The 18,534-nt window shown below is 37.5% G+C and overlaps 1 protein-coding gene across 2 annotated transcripts in view; it reads left to right on the top strand.

Moving 5' to 3' along the window:
- Window positions 1–18,534, top strand: part of ITGA2 (integrin subunit alpha 2) — a 100,013-nt gene that overhangs the window by 54,760 nt on the left and 26,719 nt on the right. For both annotated transcript variants that reach the window (XM_032281071.1, XM_032281079.1), the window contains 9 exons: window positions 1,286–1,434; window positions 5,019–5,169; window positions 5,470–5,635; window positions 7,468–7,544; window positions 11,675–11,813; window positions 12,665–12,810; window positions 14,523–14,666; window positions 16,721–16,924; window positions 17,640–17,776. In XM_032281071.1, the coding sequence (XP_032136962.1) occupies window positions 1,286–1,434; window positions 5,019–5,169; window positions 5,470–5,635; window positions 7,468–7,544; window positions 11,675–11,813; window positions 12,665–12,810; window positions 14,523–14,666; window positions 16,721–16,924; window positions 17,640–17,776 (1,313 nt within the window). The remainder of the gene's footprint in view (window positions 1–1,285; window positions 1,435–5,018; window positions 5,170–5,469; window positions 5,636–7,467; window positions 7,545–11,674; window positions 11,814–12,664; window positions 12,811–14,522; window positions 14,667–16,720; window positions 16,925–17,639; window positions 17,777–18,534) is intronic.

Raw genomic sequence — 18,534 nt, 5'->3', positions numbered from 1 at the left:
ATTTCTAAATGAGTTACCCTTATAATGTGACTAATTTTTTTAATAGTCTCCTATGTAGAATTCACAGTTTTCCTCTTTTGTGCCTTCCTACAGCAGCACATCTGATTCCTCTCTAGAAGTGGTTTAGCTCAGTCTCTTTTCTTACAGCCTAAATTTGATGTTTCTGTAAATCCTAATATATCACATTTCTTTAAATCTTTATTGTTCTTTTTCTCACAGAAGTCCTGAGGCTCTGTCATGGGATTACTACCTTCTTCCACTCATATTAGATTTTGAAATTCTCAGAGTTATTTTTTATTCTTTCCTCCCTCTCAAGTCTTACATTGCACCCTAGAGAAAGGGATCTAGGAATATTGTATTTCTCACTATCTTCCCCGTGCCTAGCTTACTGCCCCTTGGCAAAACACAGCAGAGTGAACTCAGAAATCCAGTCCTTGCCTCTTCTACCTCCTTACATACTGACCTGTATTTCAGAGAGCCTCTTACCACTGATCGCTGTTGCCACTCCTGTTCTGGAAAGCCCATCCCCTAGGCTTAGATGGTGATCTGAATGCCTGCAAACAAGGACATTAACAGAAGGGTGTGGCCTTGTTGATGTCTAGGATTAGGGAATGCTCCCAAATGTCTTGTTCAGAAATTCTTTCTTTCCACTCTCTCAAATAAGATGCTCTCCAGCAGCATGTTCTCTGAAAACCAGAAACTCCGTGCCCCACAGGCACATAAAGCATCTTCCTTCCAGAGTTGCTGAAGCCCATAATAGAGGAAATCCAGCACGATAAATAGACCTCAATTGACTACACTAATTAGGAGCACATTGGTTTTTGTTGTATTCAACTCTAATTATTTATTACATAGTTACTGTCCTTTGATGAAATGTTACTCTCCATCTGTGATTGTTTATAATTGTGAGCTTCTGTCCATTGGTAATTAGAAAGTTTATTTATATCAAGTTTAATCTTGCTATTAAAAACCATATTCTAATAGTCATCCACATTAAAATATTATAGGGCAGTGCTTAAAAATTACAATTACTCTTGAGAATCAAATCATACACTGTAGCACATCATCTTTCTTGGCAATAATACTGCTGTTGTACACTGACGGCCTCTAACAGAGAAGAAATTATTCCATCGAAAGAAAAGTAACTACTAAGAACAAAGTTGGAAGTGATCCCTTTAAGCCTTCAGCCCATGTCTAAATATACTTTGGTTTTTATTTTATTGGTTAAGTAGAAATGATTTATAATGTAATGGCAGCCCATTAATAAATGTCTGCTCTTTTGAAGGTGGCGTTAATTCAGTATGCCAATAATCCAAGAGTTGTGTTTAACTTGAATACATATAAAACCAAAGAAGAAATGATTCTAGCAACATCCCATACATCCCAATATGGTGGGGACCTCACAAACACATTTGGAGCAATTCAATATGCAAGGTAAGTTTTGGTGCGAATAGACCAATGTTTTCATAATATGAAAGTGTTAATAAATAAGAAAAAGTAAGGAAAAGTTAAAGAAAAATAGTATACCTGGTACCTAACTTAAATCAGAACAAATAAAGAAAAAACATCTGAGCATTCTATGTCTTGAATACTTTGAGAAGGCAGTTGGGAAAGTTAAATCTTTGGTTTTAGAATTTTTATAAGATATTACATGATTTTTATGTGAATTTATATGAAGTAAATGAAATGAGAAGATCTTAGACTAAAACAGTAGGAAATGGGGCAATCTGTCATAATTTGTTCATATTCATCAGAGATTCAGACAAATTGACCTCATGAATCACTTGGTGCAAATTTACAAAGGACAGGGAATCTTAAAACATATGAGTTTGAATTGAATTGAACAACTTTATTATGCTTATTACAATCAGTGGGAAATGTGAAATTGTAACTATGCAACACTCTCTTGATTCTTATCTCAATTTCTCTGTTTTCACAGATCCACTAACCCTCATCTTCACTCTATTTTAACCAGATACTTTCACAAAAATGCTAAACACTCCCTGTTGTTAAACAAATTAATGAGAACAACAAGCTTGCCTTCCCTTAAACCTGTTCTCTGTCTTTTTTTTTTTTTGTCTTGTGCATTCTTTTCTTTTCACTACCGTAATTCTTTTTGAAGAAAGCAGCTCTATTCCCTCCTTCCACTTCCTTGAAAGATACAGCTCTGTTACTAGGTAAGCATGCCCCTGTTCATCCCCCAGCCCAGTGGTCCCCCCTCAAGCCTCCTCCTTTCTGCTTCCTCTGAACATTTGATAATGATGAGCACATGCTGCTACTCCCAGCCAAGTCGCCATAACACCACAAGCTTCTCGAACGTCTGCCAACTTTTCATCAGCAACTTTCACCTCTTTACTGGCTCCTTTTCCTATTTTTCTTCACTGAGCGGAACCCTGTCTTCTCTACTGCCCTTTTCCTGTAGGAATTCTATCCACTGTCATGGCATCAGCAGCAGCACTGTGGGGGTTACCCCATTGCTACGTTGTCAGCCCTGCACGCTCTCCCAAAACTCACATTGGCATCTAGCTGATGCTGAATCTTTTTATTTGGAATGTTGGCACACTTACCAAATTCAGTCTGTCCTACACTGGCCTTATTCTTTTCCCCACTGCTCCGCATAAACTTGCCATTTTGATTCATGCCACTGACTCTTGCCCAGTCATTTGAACTAAAAATTTGGTTGCCTTTATTCTTTTTACTCTTCCTTACGTCACACATCTGGTCAGTAGCCACATCCTGTCATTTCTATTTCTGCATTTCCCATTTTATCCATCTTCTTTTTCTGTGTGTGTATCTTGGTTGCTACTTCCACCAACTGGTGTCAATCCCACACGTCTCAAAAGCGGATTCCCCACAAGAGAAGATATGATTGGTTTGGTTCATCATTGCTATCTCCATTCAGGGACAATAAAGGTTTTTTGGGCCAGGCAATCTCATAAGCTGCTGGCCAGTCAGTAGGTCAGCTGCCATTAAGTGAAGTGCCCTTTCTGATCCAGCAATCTGGACTAAAAGGAAGAAGCTGAGATGAAAAATGGCCAGGTGTTCAGCAGGGAGGTGGGGGTAGCGTTTTTCCCTGGAAGGAGCCTGGGGCCCTGGAGAGCTTGGTTCTCCAGGACAATGGTCACTGTCCATTGAGGCAGGACTTGCCTGACTTACATCATCTTTCAAAACTTTGGTTTTCGCCCCTATGCCATTGTCTGTCTCCCTCTGCCCATGGTTTCCCAAGTTAACAGGATTTAGGCTGCCTAGTGCATGGAGAATCACCCAACTTTTTACTCAACCTCCTAGAATGTAATTGCCTCTATATTTCTCCTCTCTCTCTCTCTCTCTCTCTCTCTCTCTCTCATCTCTTTCTTTAAAACATTGAAGAGACTCTAAAATTCTTTGAGTAAATATTGCCGTGTTTTCACTCACCTCATTTCCTTCAATGCCTGCAGCTTCTGTTTACTGTTCCAAGCACTGCAGGGAATTAAAACTAATGGGGTACAGTTTCTGTCCTCAAAAACTTCAAAAAGGATGTGATGTGAATACTGTAATTCAAATTTGGCCAAAAATACAGGGTATTTTCTACATTTCTATAGTCTACATTATAGAATACAAAACAGATATTAGGAAATAAAATGATATGCTCAGTTTTAAAGACAGTGAATTTGATATTACCCATTCAAATTTAAAATGTGTGTATTCTCTGTCCCCGTAATTTTACTGCTAAGATTTTATCCCACTTGAAAGAGTATGCCAACATATATACAGAGGGATATTTATTACAGCCTGACTTGTAAAACTCAAAATAGCCTAAACAACCAATAATGGGGAACCAGTTAAATAAAACTGTACTCCTTCATATGGTCCTCCAAATAAAATATTATGCATCCATTAACAAAAGAATGAGAGCTTCATAAAAGTGCTGTATGGAAAGGTCTCCATCAAAGTGAAAAACAACTGTTTAGAATATGCCCTCATTTGATGCAAAGGCATAATAATGATACAGTGGATTCTGGGGACTCGGGGGGAAATGGTGGGAAGGGGCTGAGGGATAAAAGACTACAAACCGGGTTCAGTGAATTCCGCTCAGGTGATGGGTGCAAATCTCACAAATCACCACTGAAGAACTTATTCATGTAACCAAATATCACCTGTTCCCCAAAAACCTATGGAAATAAAAAAAATTTTTTTTAAAGAATATGCGGGTGTTGAACAACGAGAACACATGGACACAGGGAGGGGAGCACTACACACTGGGGTCTGTTGGGGGGAAATAGGGGAGGGACAGCGGGGGGTGGGGAGTTGGGGAGAGATAGCATGGGGAGAAATGCCAGATATAGGTGATGGGGAGGAAGGCAGCAAATCACACTGCCACATGTGCACCTATGCAACAATCTTGCATGTTCTCCACATGTACCCCAAAACCTAAAATGCAATAAAATAAATTAAAAAAAAAAGAATATGCCCTCATTTGGGTAAAAGTTTAAGGGGTAGACAATGCCTATGCCTATATTCCATCTAAATAAAACATTTTCTAGAAGAAAATGCAAGAAACTGATAATGGCTTACTTATGGAGAGGGGTTTAGTGTCACATTTTGGTTTATACCTTTCAAAATACTTTGATTTTTTTTTTACTATGGATATCTATTACTTTAAAATAATATTGAAAATAAGTAAACACAGGTCTAACGCATAAAATTTATGACAAATATCTTTGCTCTGTTGATTTGTACTGATTAATTCAACTTTCTTAGAAGAAAATACTTTGAAGGAATACTGAGATAAATACATGTACACATATATACACGTATACCATGGCATATAAGACATTGTTTTTAATGTCAAGCAAAGCTTATATTTGTATATGTTTCTCTACAAGCTACAAATGGAACATTAAATATGTCACCAAAGTTAATATGGAGTTACAATAGATTGTGTTTAAAGAAGCTAGTTTCATGTTTCTATTTTAAACCAGAGGTTGTCATATTAACTTCATATTTTGATAGCTAGTCTTTAATTTTATCTGCCACAGAAAATATGCTTATTCAGCAGCTTCTGGTGGACGACCAAGTGCTACCAAAGTCATGGTAGTTGTAACTGATGGTGAATCACATGATGGTTCAATGTTGAAAGCTGTGATTGAGCAATGCAACCGTGACAATATACTGAGGTTTGGCATAGCAGTAAGTGGCTCTTCTTTTTACTTGCCTTGCAGCTATTGGGTAAATCTTCCTTTATAGCGTCACTTCTCAAGGCTGCACTTTCCCATTGGTTGTTCATAGTTGAATGTAAAAGAAAGTTCTTGCTCTCTCTCTGCGTCTTCATGGTTTTCAGTTGTGTCTATGACTGAAATAAAGGGTTGTGGAAATGTTGCTTGATTTACTTCTCCAGAGGGGCTATTGTGTTCAAAATAGACTAGAATGTACTCATAGGGAAAATGGAGTACAGCAGTAATGACCTTTTTTTTCTCTTCTATTTTCAAGGTTCTAGGGTACTTAAACAGAAACGCCCTTGATACTAAAAATTTAATAAAAGAAATAAAAGCAATCGCTAGTATTCCAACAGAAAGATACTTTTTCAATGTGTCTGACGAAGCAGCTCTACTAGAAAAGGCTGGGACACTGGGAGAACAAATTTTCAGCATTGAAGGTAAAAAAAATCTCCTTTCAAGAATTTTCTTTTAAAACATTTAAATAATTGTTTATTATCACATATTTGCTCTATCAATGTTAACTTGTATACCTTGTATAAAAAGAGCTACTACAAATCAGTAAGGAGAATGGATGAAAAACATGAATAGTTTATAAGTGATAAAATACAAATGACTGATAAACATAAGAAAATATTCCCAATTTACAAGTATATTTCTAAATACTCCCAGTAAGTATTTAAAAATATAAATTAAACCAACATTATGTTTTGCCTAAAAGATGACACAGAATAATAATGTTCAATCCTGGAGAGATTATCAGGAAACAAAGAAGCTCATACACTGTTGACAGGATGATAAGTTATTATAACTTTGGGGGGACAATATAGTAATACCTATTATAATCATGAATAGTTTTATGTTTTTACACTGTGTTATGTAAGTTTTAAAATTCTTGAATTGTTTACAGTAAGCGTATCTATTTTTTAAATTGGAAAAATACAGCAAAGTTTAATTTTGAGGGAAATATTTTATTTATAGGACTAAAATAATTTACTTAGGTGGTCTTGGAAAATCTAGTTAGTGCAGAGAAATCACATGTTTAGGAGTTCACTGTGTGGGGGACTAGCACATATTTCACAGTTGGTGAAAAAAAAAAAAACCACATGATCCAAATCCTAGTTCTTGTTGGTTAACTCAAATAACCCTTTGCAACAAAGACCTTATGTTATTGAAAACCTATGTATCAGGTACAGCCTTAGAGTCTGGGGCTAAGAGGATTGCATAAATTATTCATTCATATAGTCAGACCTTGACTTGATTATCCACTGGAATTATCCAAAAAGCTGTATTGCTTCTTTAGTATCCCATGGTGCCTGAAAGTTGCATTCAAATCCAATGCAAGCTGAGATAACACAAAATCACTAGGCTATCCACATTGATAACTGTGTTTGTAGGGACATGAATGAGAACAATTGTAATCTACAAGCTAGCTAGAAATGACTTTGAGCATTATCTGCTATTAGGGACTTTGGGGAGCATTATTGTATTTTATTAAAAGTTATCTCTACTCATCCTGTGTAAATTATTTTATCTTGTAACTAAGACTGTGTTGTACATAGTGTCATACATAGTGTTGTACATAGTGTCGGTCCAGTGATTTAGCTTCCTTTTTGTGAGGATTAGTGAAACATAACCATTTTGATCACAGTGTATGGAAAATAAGTACCAACTGGGTCTTACAGTGTTACTGACAGAGGCAAGCAATCACATATATAGAACCAGAACAAACTTCTCAATTGGTAAGATTCCTACTCAGTCTTGAATTCTGGTTCCTAACAGCTAACTCAGTTCTCTCCCAGCTGTCTTCACTACAGATCAATTGCCCAGCCCTTCCAGTTGCATCTGAGATTTGTGTATATTTATCAGTACCAATATTTCAAAGCTAAAAATTCAGTTAGTTTCTTCGCTAGCAATGATCAAGTTTTAAAAAAATCATCATCTCAGATTTCACCTTACCTTATACCTTTTGTTGAGTGTCCTTTTGTATCAGGAACTTCATACTTATTCTGCTAAATACATTAACGTTTAATTAAGATTAGTGCCAACTTTGAACACTACCTTGGAAGTATTATTATTTCCATAACCTGCTAGAACACTTTCTTAGTGATTTCTTCCTCCCAGAATACACATGCTCTGTATTTTGGGGTGAGTATTGGAAGAGTATGTGTTTGTGTTTGTAGGCGTGTGTGTACATCCCGGCCTGCCTGTGTTTGAAAACTTGATTTACAATTACTGACAGTTATATCATTTTTAAAATTTGATTTTTCAGGTACCGTTCAAGGAGGAGACAACTTTCAGATGGAAATGTCACAAGTGGGATTCAGCGCAGATTACTCTCCTCAAAATGTGTGTATATCAGATAGCTTCAAGTTATATTTTCATTTGGCATAACACTTCCGGACACAGTAGCCTTATACATAAAGTGGGAAGACAGCCATTTAGCGATCGGCCCTTCTGTTTCCTAGTCACAATCATTTAGTTTCTTTGTGCTGCTGATTTACCCCTAAAATCTGAATGCTAATAATATCTTCCTTTCCCTGTTCCACAGGGATCTTAAATGGGGTAAAAGTGACAATATACAAGAAAGTCTTTGAGTACTCCAGGGCAGAGACACTATATTAACTTAAGGTATTATTCCTGCAGGAATTTTCTTTTCTTTTTTTTTTTTTTTTTTGTGGTGGAGTCTCGCTCTGTCACCAGGCTAGAGTGCAGTGGTGTGATCTCGGCTCACTGCAACCTCTGACACCCTAGTTAAGGCCATTCTCCTGCCTCAGCCTCTCAAGTAGCTGGGACTACAGGCACACACCACCACACCCAGCTAAGTTTTGTATTTTTAGTAGAGATGGGGTTTCGTCATGTTGGCCAGGATGGTCTCAATCTCCTGACCTCACAGTCTGTCCGTTTCGGCCTCCGAAAGCGCTGGGATTACAGGCATAAGCCACCATGCCAGCCCTGCAGGAATTTTCTTTTTTTAATTTTATATATATATATGATTGCATTTTAGGTTCTGGGGTACATGTAAAGAACATGCAGTATTGTTGCATAGGTACATACATGGCAATGTGGTTTGCTGCCTCCATCCCCATCACCTATATCTGGCATTTCTTCCCATGTTATGCCTCCTCAACTTCCTACCGCCCACTGTCCCTCCCCTAGTCCCCTCCCCCCACAGACCTCAGTGTGTGATGCTCCCCTCTCTGTGTTCATGTATTCTCATTGTTCAATATCCACCTATGAATGAGAACATGCGGTGTTTGATTTTCTGTTCTTGTGTCAGTTTGCTGAGAATGATGGTTTCCAGGTTCATCTGCGTCCCTACAAAGGACACGAACTCGTCATTTTTTATGGCTGCATAGTATTCCATGGTGTATGTGTGCCACATTTTCCCTTTCCAGTCTATCATCGATGGGCATTTGGGTTGATTCCAAGTCTTTTCTATTGTAAACAGTGCCGCAATGAACATACATATGCATGTGTCCTTATAATAGAACAATTAATAATCATTTGGATATATGCCCAGTAATGGGATTGCTGGGTCAAATGGAATTTCTATTTCTAGGTCCTTGAGGAATCACCACACTGTCTTTCACAATGGTTGAACTAATTTACACTCCCACCAACAGTGTAAAATTGTTCCTATTTCTCCACATCCTCTCCAGCATCTGTTTTCTCCAGATTTTTTAATGATCACCATTCTAACTGATGTGAGATGGTATCTCAATGTAGTTTTAATTTGCATTTCTCTAATGTCCAGTGATGATGAGCATTTTTTCATATGTTTGTCGGCCTCATGTATGTCTTCTTTTGAGAAGTGTCTGTTCATATCCTTTGTCCACTTTTGAATGGGCTTGTTTATTTTTTTCTTGTATATCTGTTTTAGTTCTTTGTAGATTTTGGATATAAGTCCTTTGTCAGATGGGTAGACTGCAAAAATTTTTTCCCATTCTGTTGGTTGCCAATTCACTCTAATGATTGTTTCTTTTGCTGTGCAGAAGCTCTGGAGCTTAATTAGATCACATTTCTCTATTTTGACTTTTGTTGCCAATGCTTTTGGTGTTTTAGTCATGAAGTCCTTGCCTATGCCTATGTCCTGAATAGTTTTGCCTAGGTTTTCCTCTAGGGTTTTTATGGTGTTAGGTCTTATGTTTAAGTCTTTAACCCATCTGGAGTTAATTTTAGTGTAAGGTGTCAGGAAGGGGTCCAGTTCCTGCTTTCTGCACATGGTTAGCCTGTTTTCCCAACACCATTTATTAAACACAGAATCCTTTCCCCATTGTTTGTTTTTGTCAGGTTTGTCAAAGATCAGATGGTTGTAGATGTGTGGTATTGCCTCCGAGGCCTCTGTTCTGTTCCATTGGTCTATATCTCTGTTTTGGTACCAGTACCATGCTGTTTTGATTACTGTAGCCTTGTAGTATAGTTTGAAGTCAGGTAGCATGATGCCTCCAGCTTTGTTTTTTTTTTTTTGCTTAGAATTGACTTGGCTATGTGGGCTCTCTTTTGGTTCCATATGAAGTTTAAGGTTTTTTTTCCAGTTCTGTGAAGAAGGTCATTGGTAGTTTGATGGGGATAGCGTTGAATCTATAAATTACTTTAGGCAGTATGGCCATTTTCACAATATTGATTCTTCCTAATCATGAGCATGGAATGTTTCTCCATTTGTGTCCTCTCTTACTTCGTTGAGCAGTGGTTTGTTGTTTTCTTTGAAGAGGTCCTTTACATCCTTTGTCACTTGTATTCCTAGGTATTTTGTTCCTTTTATAGCAATTATGAATGGGAGTTCATTCTTGGTTTGGCTTTCTTTAAGTCTGTTATTGGTATATAGGAATGCTTGTGATTTTTGCACATTGATTTTTTATCCTGAGACTTTGCTGAAGTTGCTTATCAGTTTAGGGAAATTTTGGGCTGAGACAATAGGGTCTTCTAAATATACAATCATGTCATCTGCAAATAGAGACAATTTGACTTCCTCCTTTCCTAACTGAGTACCCTTTATTTCTTTTTTCTTGCCTGATTGCTCTGGCTAGAATTTTCTTTGAATCAAATAACTACTGGAAATGTTTGTTTATAACACATATTCTTGTCATCACTGTCATGGTCGAATTCTGAGTTTTCATGATATCTTTTTCTAAAAGCAGACAGAAAATAGTTGAAAAAATAAGAAGTTAGGAAAAATGTGAGATGGGATTGGAGTACAACACTGTTTTTTCAGCTCAGGGAAATCCATTTCTATTTCTCAGAAACATCCATCTCCTAGGCCTCTGATTCTAATTTGAGTCAGGATATGAGAGAGATAGTGAAAGGAGGAGAAAAGAAAGAGAGAGAGATCCTGGGAAATATTTAAGGAACAATAGGACGTCCGAGGATTTGACTGGCAGATCAGAAGACCAAGAACAACTTGTTTTCTGTCTAGAATAAAAGGAGCTGACTTTTTCTAGAGCATCAATCCTTAGAGATGCTCATAGACGTTATGGACCTTTTCCTCAGAAAATATAAATGAATCTATGCACAGAGAATTTTGCACACAACCCCATGAGGTTTTTGTACATGCCCTGAAGTCCTTTCATGCACCTAAACCCAGAGTCCCTCATTTTATTACAATCATTCCCATAACTTCATGATCTCTTATCCTCAAAGTGGAACACATCATTTCCTTATTTGCTGTTTTTCATGGCTAGTATTTTTTAGTTTTACATCATATCTTTGGTATTTCTAAGAAGAACAAAAAATTAAAAAACAGTGTATCTCATCCAGACTAAATCTGCCTTCCGTGATAATTTATAGCTTTGACTGTTCAGATTGGGTTTTGAGTCAATCCAGAGTAGCCTTCGTCCTTTACCCTCCCAGCAGGGCTGACAGATGGTTATTTTCCTTCCAGTAGATTGAATGTCACAGCTATAGGTGCCTTTCGTAGCTGTGCTATTATCAAATAGATGGGATATGGGAATACACAGGAACATTTGAGAAGTGGCCAGGAAGAAAGAGGGAGAAAGCTGGAAATAAAACAGGTCAGAAGAGGGCATCCTGAGGCGTGTCTGGGATGGCAACAGCATCCCTGTCTCTCCTACGTCAGTACTTTCTGCTTCTCAGGCATGTCTCTTACCTGGCTGTGAGCCTTCCTTATGAATATGTAGGGCTGGAGGCTCATTTCTGACTTTTTTCTAAAGGTCATAAGGGTTCAGCATTTGAATGGCAAATTTGAAGATGACTCTACCTGTCCTGTACTACAGCTTATTACAAAGGCTTGTCTGTATAAATGTCATATGAAATAAAGTCTAAAGTAGCACAGTCAATGGGAAGGCTTGTTGTCTAGCGCAAATATATTAAGACAATTCTGAGATACAGCAATATATGTTTATATATATTTCATCATTTTAAATAAATCTAAACAATTTATTTCAATGTTTTGGTAACCCTGCATTCTTATGCTTTAAAGGTGATTTGTTTTAATGATATTCATTTTTCAATTATTTTAGGATATTCTGATGCTGGGTGCAGTGGGAGCTTTTGGCTGGAGTGGGACCATAGTCCAGAAGACTTCTCATGACCATTTGATCTTTCCTAAACAAGCCTTTGACCAAATTCTGCAGGACAGAAATCACAGTTCATATTTAGGTAAGGCATAGAAATAATTGGCTCAGCAAACGTAAGTTCTCTGGCTTTAAACCAGCCTTGAACTGTCATCTAATTGTCACATTTATTACACATATCTATGTTGTCTCTTTGCTAGTCAGGCCTTAAGGGATAACTGCTTATTGGAATACTATATTATACCCACTAATTTCCTCTGGCTGGTCAAGTGGTCATAATTCCTGGAACATGATTGTGTTCCTCCAAAATGGAAATAGTTCCCAAAAGCTAATACAGTAGGTGATAGTCTTATATTATTGTAGAGCTCTTAGTCTTCTTGTTCTTATAATAAGCAGCCACTGATTTTGCAGACTTACTATGGGACGGTTCCTGAGCTGGCTAGTCTATCTACGTAAACATTTACATCATTCCAGCCAGTCTTTCAGGGATATTTTGCCTTTGAGAGATAGCAAGATTAATAACTTGCCGAATGTCCAACAACCTAGTAAGTGGCAAATCCAGAATTCGAACTTCAGACTGTTTCCAAGGCCTGTGTTCTTTCTACTGTGCAACACTACCTTTTAAATACATTTATTAATTTACTCTAGAAATATTTGTTGAACGCCAGGTTCATAGGTGGCTGATGAGGATAACCTAGAATCTAGAGGCAGCTTTATAGGTAAAAGTTCCACCTACATGGGGAAGTGCTGCAGGTCAAAGGACAGGAGCAATTCATCTTAGAAAAAAGACTTGTCCTCAGTGATGTATTCAGGAGCACTAGGAGCTTTGCATCGTATCTAACAACAGAGGATCTCTGGTCACCTCTGCTCACTTCTTTTAACTTTATCTTGCTGAGATATTCAACGGTACTCACTCTGTAACTCCTTCCCTTTTAGGTTACTCTGTGGCTGCAATTTCTACTAGAGAAAACACCCACTTTGTTGCTGGTGCTCCTCGGGCAAATTATACTGGCCAGATAGTACTGTACAGTGTGAACGAGAATGGCAATGTCACAGTTATTCAGGCTCACCGGGGTGACCAGGTAAATCTCATTGTTTAGCAGGTGAAACTAATTTTATGGGTAAATGAGCAGGTGAGGAGTCCAGTGAGTAGAAATGGAAACCAACATGGCCTGAGTGGCTACTCTGTGACTGGCTCTGTAATCTGAGTTTACTTAGTGTATTCCTTAGATCTTCACAACAATACCAAGAAGACCACCCTCCCTTTTGACAGCTTACTGGGAATTTAGCTAGCTTTCTAAGGTCACGCAGCATCAATGGATTGAGCTGTCACTACAACTCAGTCTTTTCTGGACTCAGAGGCTGTGCTGTTTGGTTACGTCCCCTCCATATTTTTGACTCCCTGGATTAAGCATGGACATTATTTAGCTATGATGGCAGGCCCCTAACCACTGCTTTGTAGGTAAGCACACACTGGGAACAAGGATTTGCAGAGGAAATAATGAGAAGGGAGTAGTATAACATTATAAGGACTGAGCTTCTACATCTGGACCTGTCTTGTTTTTGAAGATTCTAAAAGTAAAACAGTTATCTTCTCTGCCACTTCCTATGGATGGGTGACAGTTTGGTAGTCAGACCCTATGATGAATCCCAGTTGTGGCTCACTACAGCAAAGGTCTGTTGCTAGAGCAAAGGCCAGCTGATTGGTTCCTGTTTCCTTACTAAACAGTTTTGACCCAGGGGCTTGGTGCACATTTAAAATGGGCATCACTGATCCCTGACAACCAGCAAAAAGTGGTTTCCTTCTTAGAGTTTGAGAAACTTACAAAGATTTCTCTTCTCTGGATTAAGTATGATCCTGCAGCTGCTATGGATTTTCTAGGAGTAAGAAGATCTGAGTTCTTGACTTCCTTGACCACAAATTAGCTATGGACATACTTTTACTCTCTTTTTTTAAAATACTTTAAAGAAGTTCTTTTTTAATTTAAAAATAACAGTGACAGTGTTGTGGAAGGAATCATTTCTTAGTCATTTCTAAATCCTTAAAAAGTGTTCACCTAGGCATTCATTGAACATTGAATGGGTTGAATGTTCAAAGTCCCAGCATTTCTTATTTTGGTTTAGCTCCGCTAGTCCTCCTGTGATAGCCTATCCAGCAACTACTTACCTGTTTCACATTATGACATGTACACTTACATCATCACATGTGATGTCCCCCTTCCCTCTGCCTAGAAATCTCGATATCCTTCTTACTTTGCAATTCAAATGATATTTTAGCTTTCTAAGCCTTCGTGACTCTCCTGCTCTCTGATAGCTCAGCATTTGGGACTTGCCTCTATTACAGTTTATTTTACCATAGAAGCTTAATGATTTGTTCTCCCTGCCTCTATTCCTCCTGCCTTTCTCTATAACAGACCTCACGTACCTACGAAAGGTTTGTCTTATGTCTTTGACCTTCTGGCGTCAGAAACACCTGGAATGCTAATTTAAAGTGCTGTTTTCTGAATCACATCCTAGACATTACAACAGAATCTCTAGAAATGGGTTTCAGGGATCTGTATTTCAAAGGCATTTTCTTGGAGATTCTTGTGCACAACTAGGATTTAAGAACCAAGTGTCAGATGGTGTTCGAACCTGAGGGAAGGGACTATGCTGTCTGTCTTCACGTTCCCAGCACTTTGCAAACAGTAAACACTCAATTTTTATGTATTGAATGTGCAAGTAAATGTTCAATGTAATATTAGAAGTATATGAATCCCAGAAATTCTAAGTTTAACATGCTTTATTACTCCAGATTGGCTCCTATTTTGGTAGTGTGCTGTGTTCCGTTGATGTGGATAAAGACACCATTACAGATGTGCTCTTGGTGGGTGCACCAATGTACATGAATGACCTAAAGAAAGAGGAAGGAAGAGTCTACCTGTTTACTATCATAAAGGTAAAATAATCATTCAATTGACAGTTTAATTTGCTTTAGGACTGATGATTTAATCTGCATTTGGAAAGAAAAATTTATTATTAATAAATGATAATTTGCATGGATAGTATGGTTTACATTTCATTATTTTTGAGGATGTCCCCATTAAGTTATGATTTTAAAAATCACATTAACAGGAAAAACTAGAGTTTAATATATAGTGTACAGCCATTTTCCATGAGAGGTCTTTGAATATATTGTCCGTTAGACAAATAAAGCCATTATAAGTACACATCGTTTACTGAAATATGTGCACGTGCACACATGCGCGCACACACATATGCACACACACATGTACACACACACACAAACATTTCGGTATTTCTCTAGTATCACATGTAATTTTTTGCTGCAAAGATAACAATATCAGGGCAATGCTTTCTTGTTATCAATTAACAGTGAAAAATACCAGTCGTATCAGGCACTTTTTTAAATGCCAAATGATCCCAGATGCTTCCTACATTAGTTTGTCAGGAAATGTCATTGCTTAGTGTAACGTTTAAGTATGTGTCCAACTCTTGAAGTATCGAGTTCTTCCACAAAAAACAGCATACATTAACATGGAAAAGCATAATTTTCCCAATTTGTAGACTGAACTCCCTAAATCCACATAATATAAGTATGGTGAACTCCATGAAATATAAAAAAAGAAAAATTAGAGGCACAGATTGACACAGAAAATTATATGACAACACAAGGGAAAGAATGGAAAAAGAGAAGCTGATGATGTTAATGTCATATTATGTTTAAGTGTTGTGATATTTTGTCCCAGCTGATTTATTGACATTAATGTAAAAATTAGCTTTGTAACAACAGAAGTAATTAAAACAATTCTAAAGCAATTATAAATATAAAATGTGTAATTGCATATACAAAGCCTAGACCTTTTACTTGTTTGAAAAACTGACAAACCCCCCATTCTGTAAATATTTCTTACTTGTCAGATATACTGAATTATCATTAATTGTTAAAGATGAAAAGATCTTTTAATGCCATGTCAAACTCAGTAAGAATTTCTGTAAGATTATAATAGAGGAGGAAGAATCAACACTGACCCAGTTTCATGGTTGAGAACATTGCTTTCTTGTGAAGTCATGAAATATTTCCATACTTGATTATAAAATCTCAGAAAAACACTGTGTTTTACAAGGAAATGTCTTCTCCTTTGCACAGAATTATTTAGTGTTTTTTATAATGCAATATTAGCAATCTCATTTTCTACTTCCTGTACCACTATAATTATGTGACTATTTGGTAATTTTTACAGAAACACTAAATTAAGATATTGTGTTTTATTTTCTTCTGTGCCTACTTCAGTTTCATTCAAGATATTAGTAGTTTGCACCAGAAACATTTTAAATCATTTAAATGATTTAAACATTTAAATTAAAAGGTTGGAAATAGGTGAAGATTGTATTATTGAGAGGAAAATAAGACAAAAAATGGATGTTGTTCAGCTACAGTAAAGAGAATTACCTCCTTTCACTGTGGTTTATGAGCAGATATTTATGACCTTAATGAAATTCTTATTTACAATTCTGATCATAAAAAGAGAATTTTGAATTTCAGGTTTAAAATTTTATCCATTTTTAACATTAAAAAATTAGTTTGGCCATCAATTGCTCGGAATCTTTTTTTCTTTCTTATTTTATCATATTTTAATAGATGGGGTCTCACTCTGTCACCCAGGCTGGAGGGCAGTGGTGTGATCAGAGGTCACTGAAGCCTCAAATTCCTGGGCTCAAGCGATCCACCCAACTCAGCCTCCTGAGAGCTAGGACTACAAATGTGTGCCACCACATCTGGCTAACTTTCTACAAAAATGTCTTGCATAGACAGGGTCTCACAATGTTGCCCAAGCAGGTCTTCAATATCAGACTTCAATTAGTCCTTCTGCCTCAGCCTCTGGAGTCTTTGGGATTACAGGCATGCGCCACCACACCCAGCTGCTCCGAATTTTATTTATACAAGTTGTAAGGTGTGCTTTATTCATCCTTTCTTTCCCCCTTTGCAAGGGCATTTTGAGTCAGCACCAATTTCTTGAAGGCCCCAAGGGCATTGAAAATGCTCGATTTGGTTCAGCAATTGCAGCTCTTTCAGACATCAACCTGGATGGCTTTAACGATGTGATTGTTGGTTCACCACTAGAAAATCAGAATTCTGGAGCTGTATACATTTACAATGGTCATCAGGGCACTATCCGCACAAAGTATTCCCAGGTAATCCATGAGCTGCACGGTGATGTATATATCTGTGGGTCTTAGCATATTAGAGATAGAAAGTATCATGTAAACCATGCAGCCTGTCCCTCTTATTTTGTAACTTCATTCTTTCGCTCACCAAATATTAAGTGAGCCTCAACTATGTGCCAAGCACTGGTCTAGACTCTGGGGATGCTGTAAGAACAGGGCAGACACAATTCTGATCTTTGTGTGCCTTACATTATGTTGAAGGAGACAAATGGAAAAAAAAACGAAGTAGATAAGATAAAGTGTTCCAGATAGTAATAAACAATTGTTTTTAAAAGCAAAGAAAACTAAAATAGTAAATACAATTTCAGAAATAGAGGAGTATCCGGTGGTTGAAGGGGTGACTAACGAGGCCTCGCTGAGTAGCCAGTTTTGGAGTAAGACCTGAAGGAAAAGAACTTGCACCTGAACTTGCATCAGTTTGCTCCCAGTCCATTGATCTTTTCATTGGTTTATGATTTTTTATTAAAGATTTATGCTGTCTCCTTGATGTAAATGTGGCTGTAAGAGTGATACAGAGATCATATGACAAGACCTGATTGAAAAACTCGTCCTTAGAATTTGTAGAGAATAAACACAATCTGGAAAATGACTATATAGAAAATGTAATAATGAAATGCAGGGGCTGCCATTTTCTGGTTCGGCTGTTGTGTGCTATAATTTTGTGACAAACTTGCTCTTTTAGAAAATCTTGGGATCCGATGGAGCCTTTCGGAGCCACCTCCAGTACTTTGGGAGGTCCTTGGATGGCTATGGAGATTTAAATGGGGATTCCATCACCGATGTGTCCATTGGTGCCTTTGGACAAGTGGTTCAACTCTGGTGAGTCAGAATGAGCCAGAAACAAACTAAAAATTACCTGCTAAGAAAGCAGAACAGATGTCTGTACTGGTATTATAGAAATGCCACATGCATTCTATGAGAATCTATCTATAGGGAAATGATGTATCATAGTTTGTGTAAAGGAATAAAAAGTGGGAAAAATAGATATATTTTCTTATCTTAGAAATACATTTTTCAATTGATAAAATGGAGGCAATATTTGTTCTGCCAATTTCATAGAAATGTCTTAAGGAGGAAGTGAGGTCATGTGTTAGTTACCTAGAGGGCTGAGCTAGGGTCAGAAATCAGCACTATACCTGAGATGGACTCCTCAACCTTTTTCTGACTAGGTTATTTGCCATCATTATGGCCATATGCCACACTTCAAAGGACCACTGTCAGCCTCTGGACACCAGAAAAACAGCCACAGCCACACTCTTCAGTCCTGCCTCCCTCACCTTCCCACCTTCTCTCTCCCTTACCTTTGTGAGAAGAGTGAACATTACTGCTTCCATTTGGCAAAACACAACAGTGACCATTTTACCTGTCACTTGCCAAGAGGTTGCAGACTCCCATCCTGTTCTCATGTGTGTGTTTATTTAATAAAAAAATTAAACATGGATTGTATTGGTGATGCAGTCACAAATTTAAAAAAAAAAAATTATCCTGTCTTTCATCTTAAAGCTTCCAAATGTAAACTACTGCTAAAGTGCTTTGATAGAGAGTGGAGAGAAAAATTCAGTAATGCTGGTACTGGG

This window comes from Sapajus apella, unplaced genomic scaffold (assembly GCF_009761245.1).
Source record: "Sapajus apella isolate SASKATOON/1434 unplaced genomic scaffold, GSC_monkey_1.0 scaffold1, whole genome shotgun sequence".
Lineage (NCBI taxonomy): Eukaryota > Metazoa > Chordata > Mammalia > Primates > Cebidae > Sapajus > Sapajus apella.
Note: the sequence above shows the minus strand (reverse complement) of the source record. Positions and strands in the feature narration are given on the sequence as shown.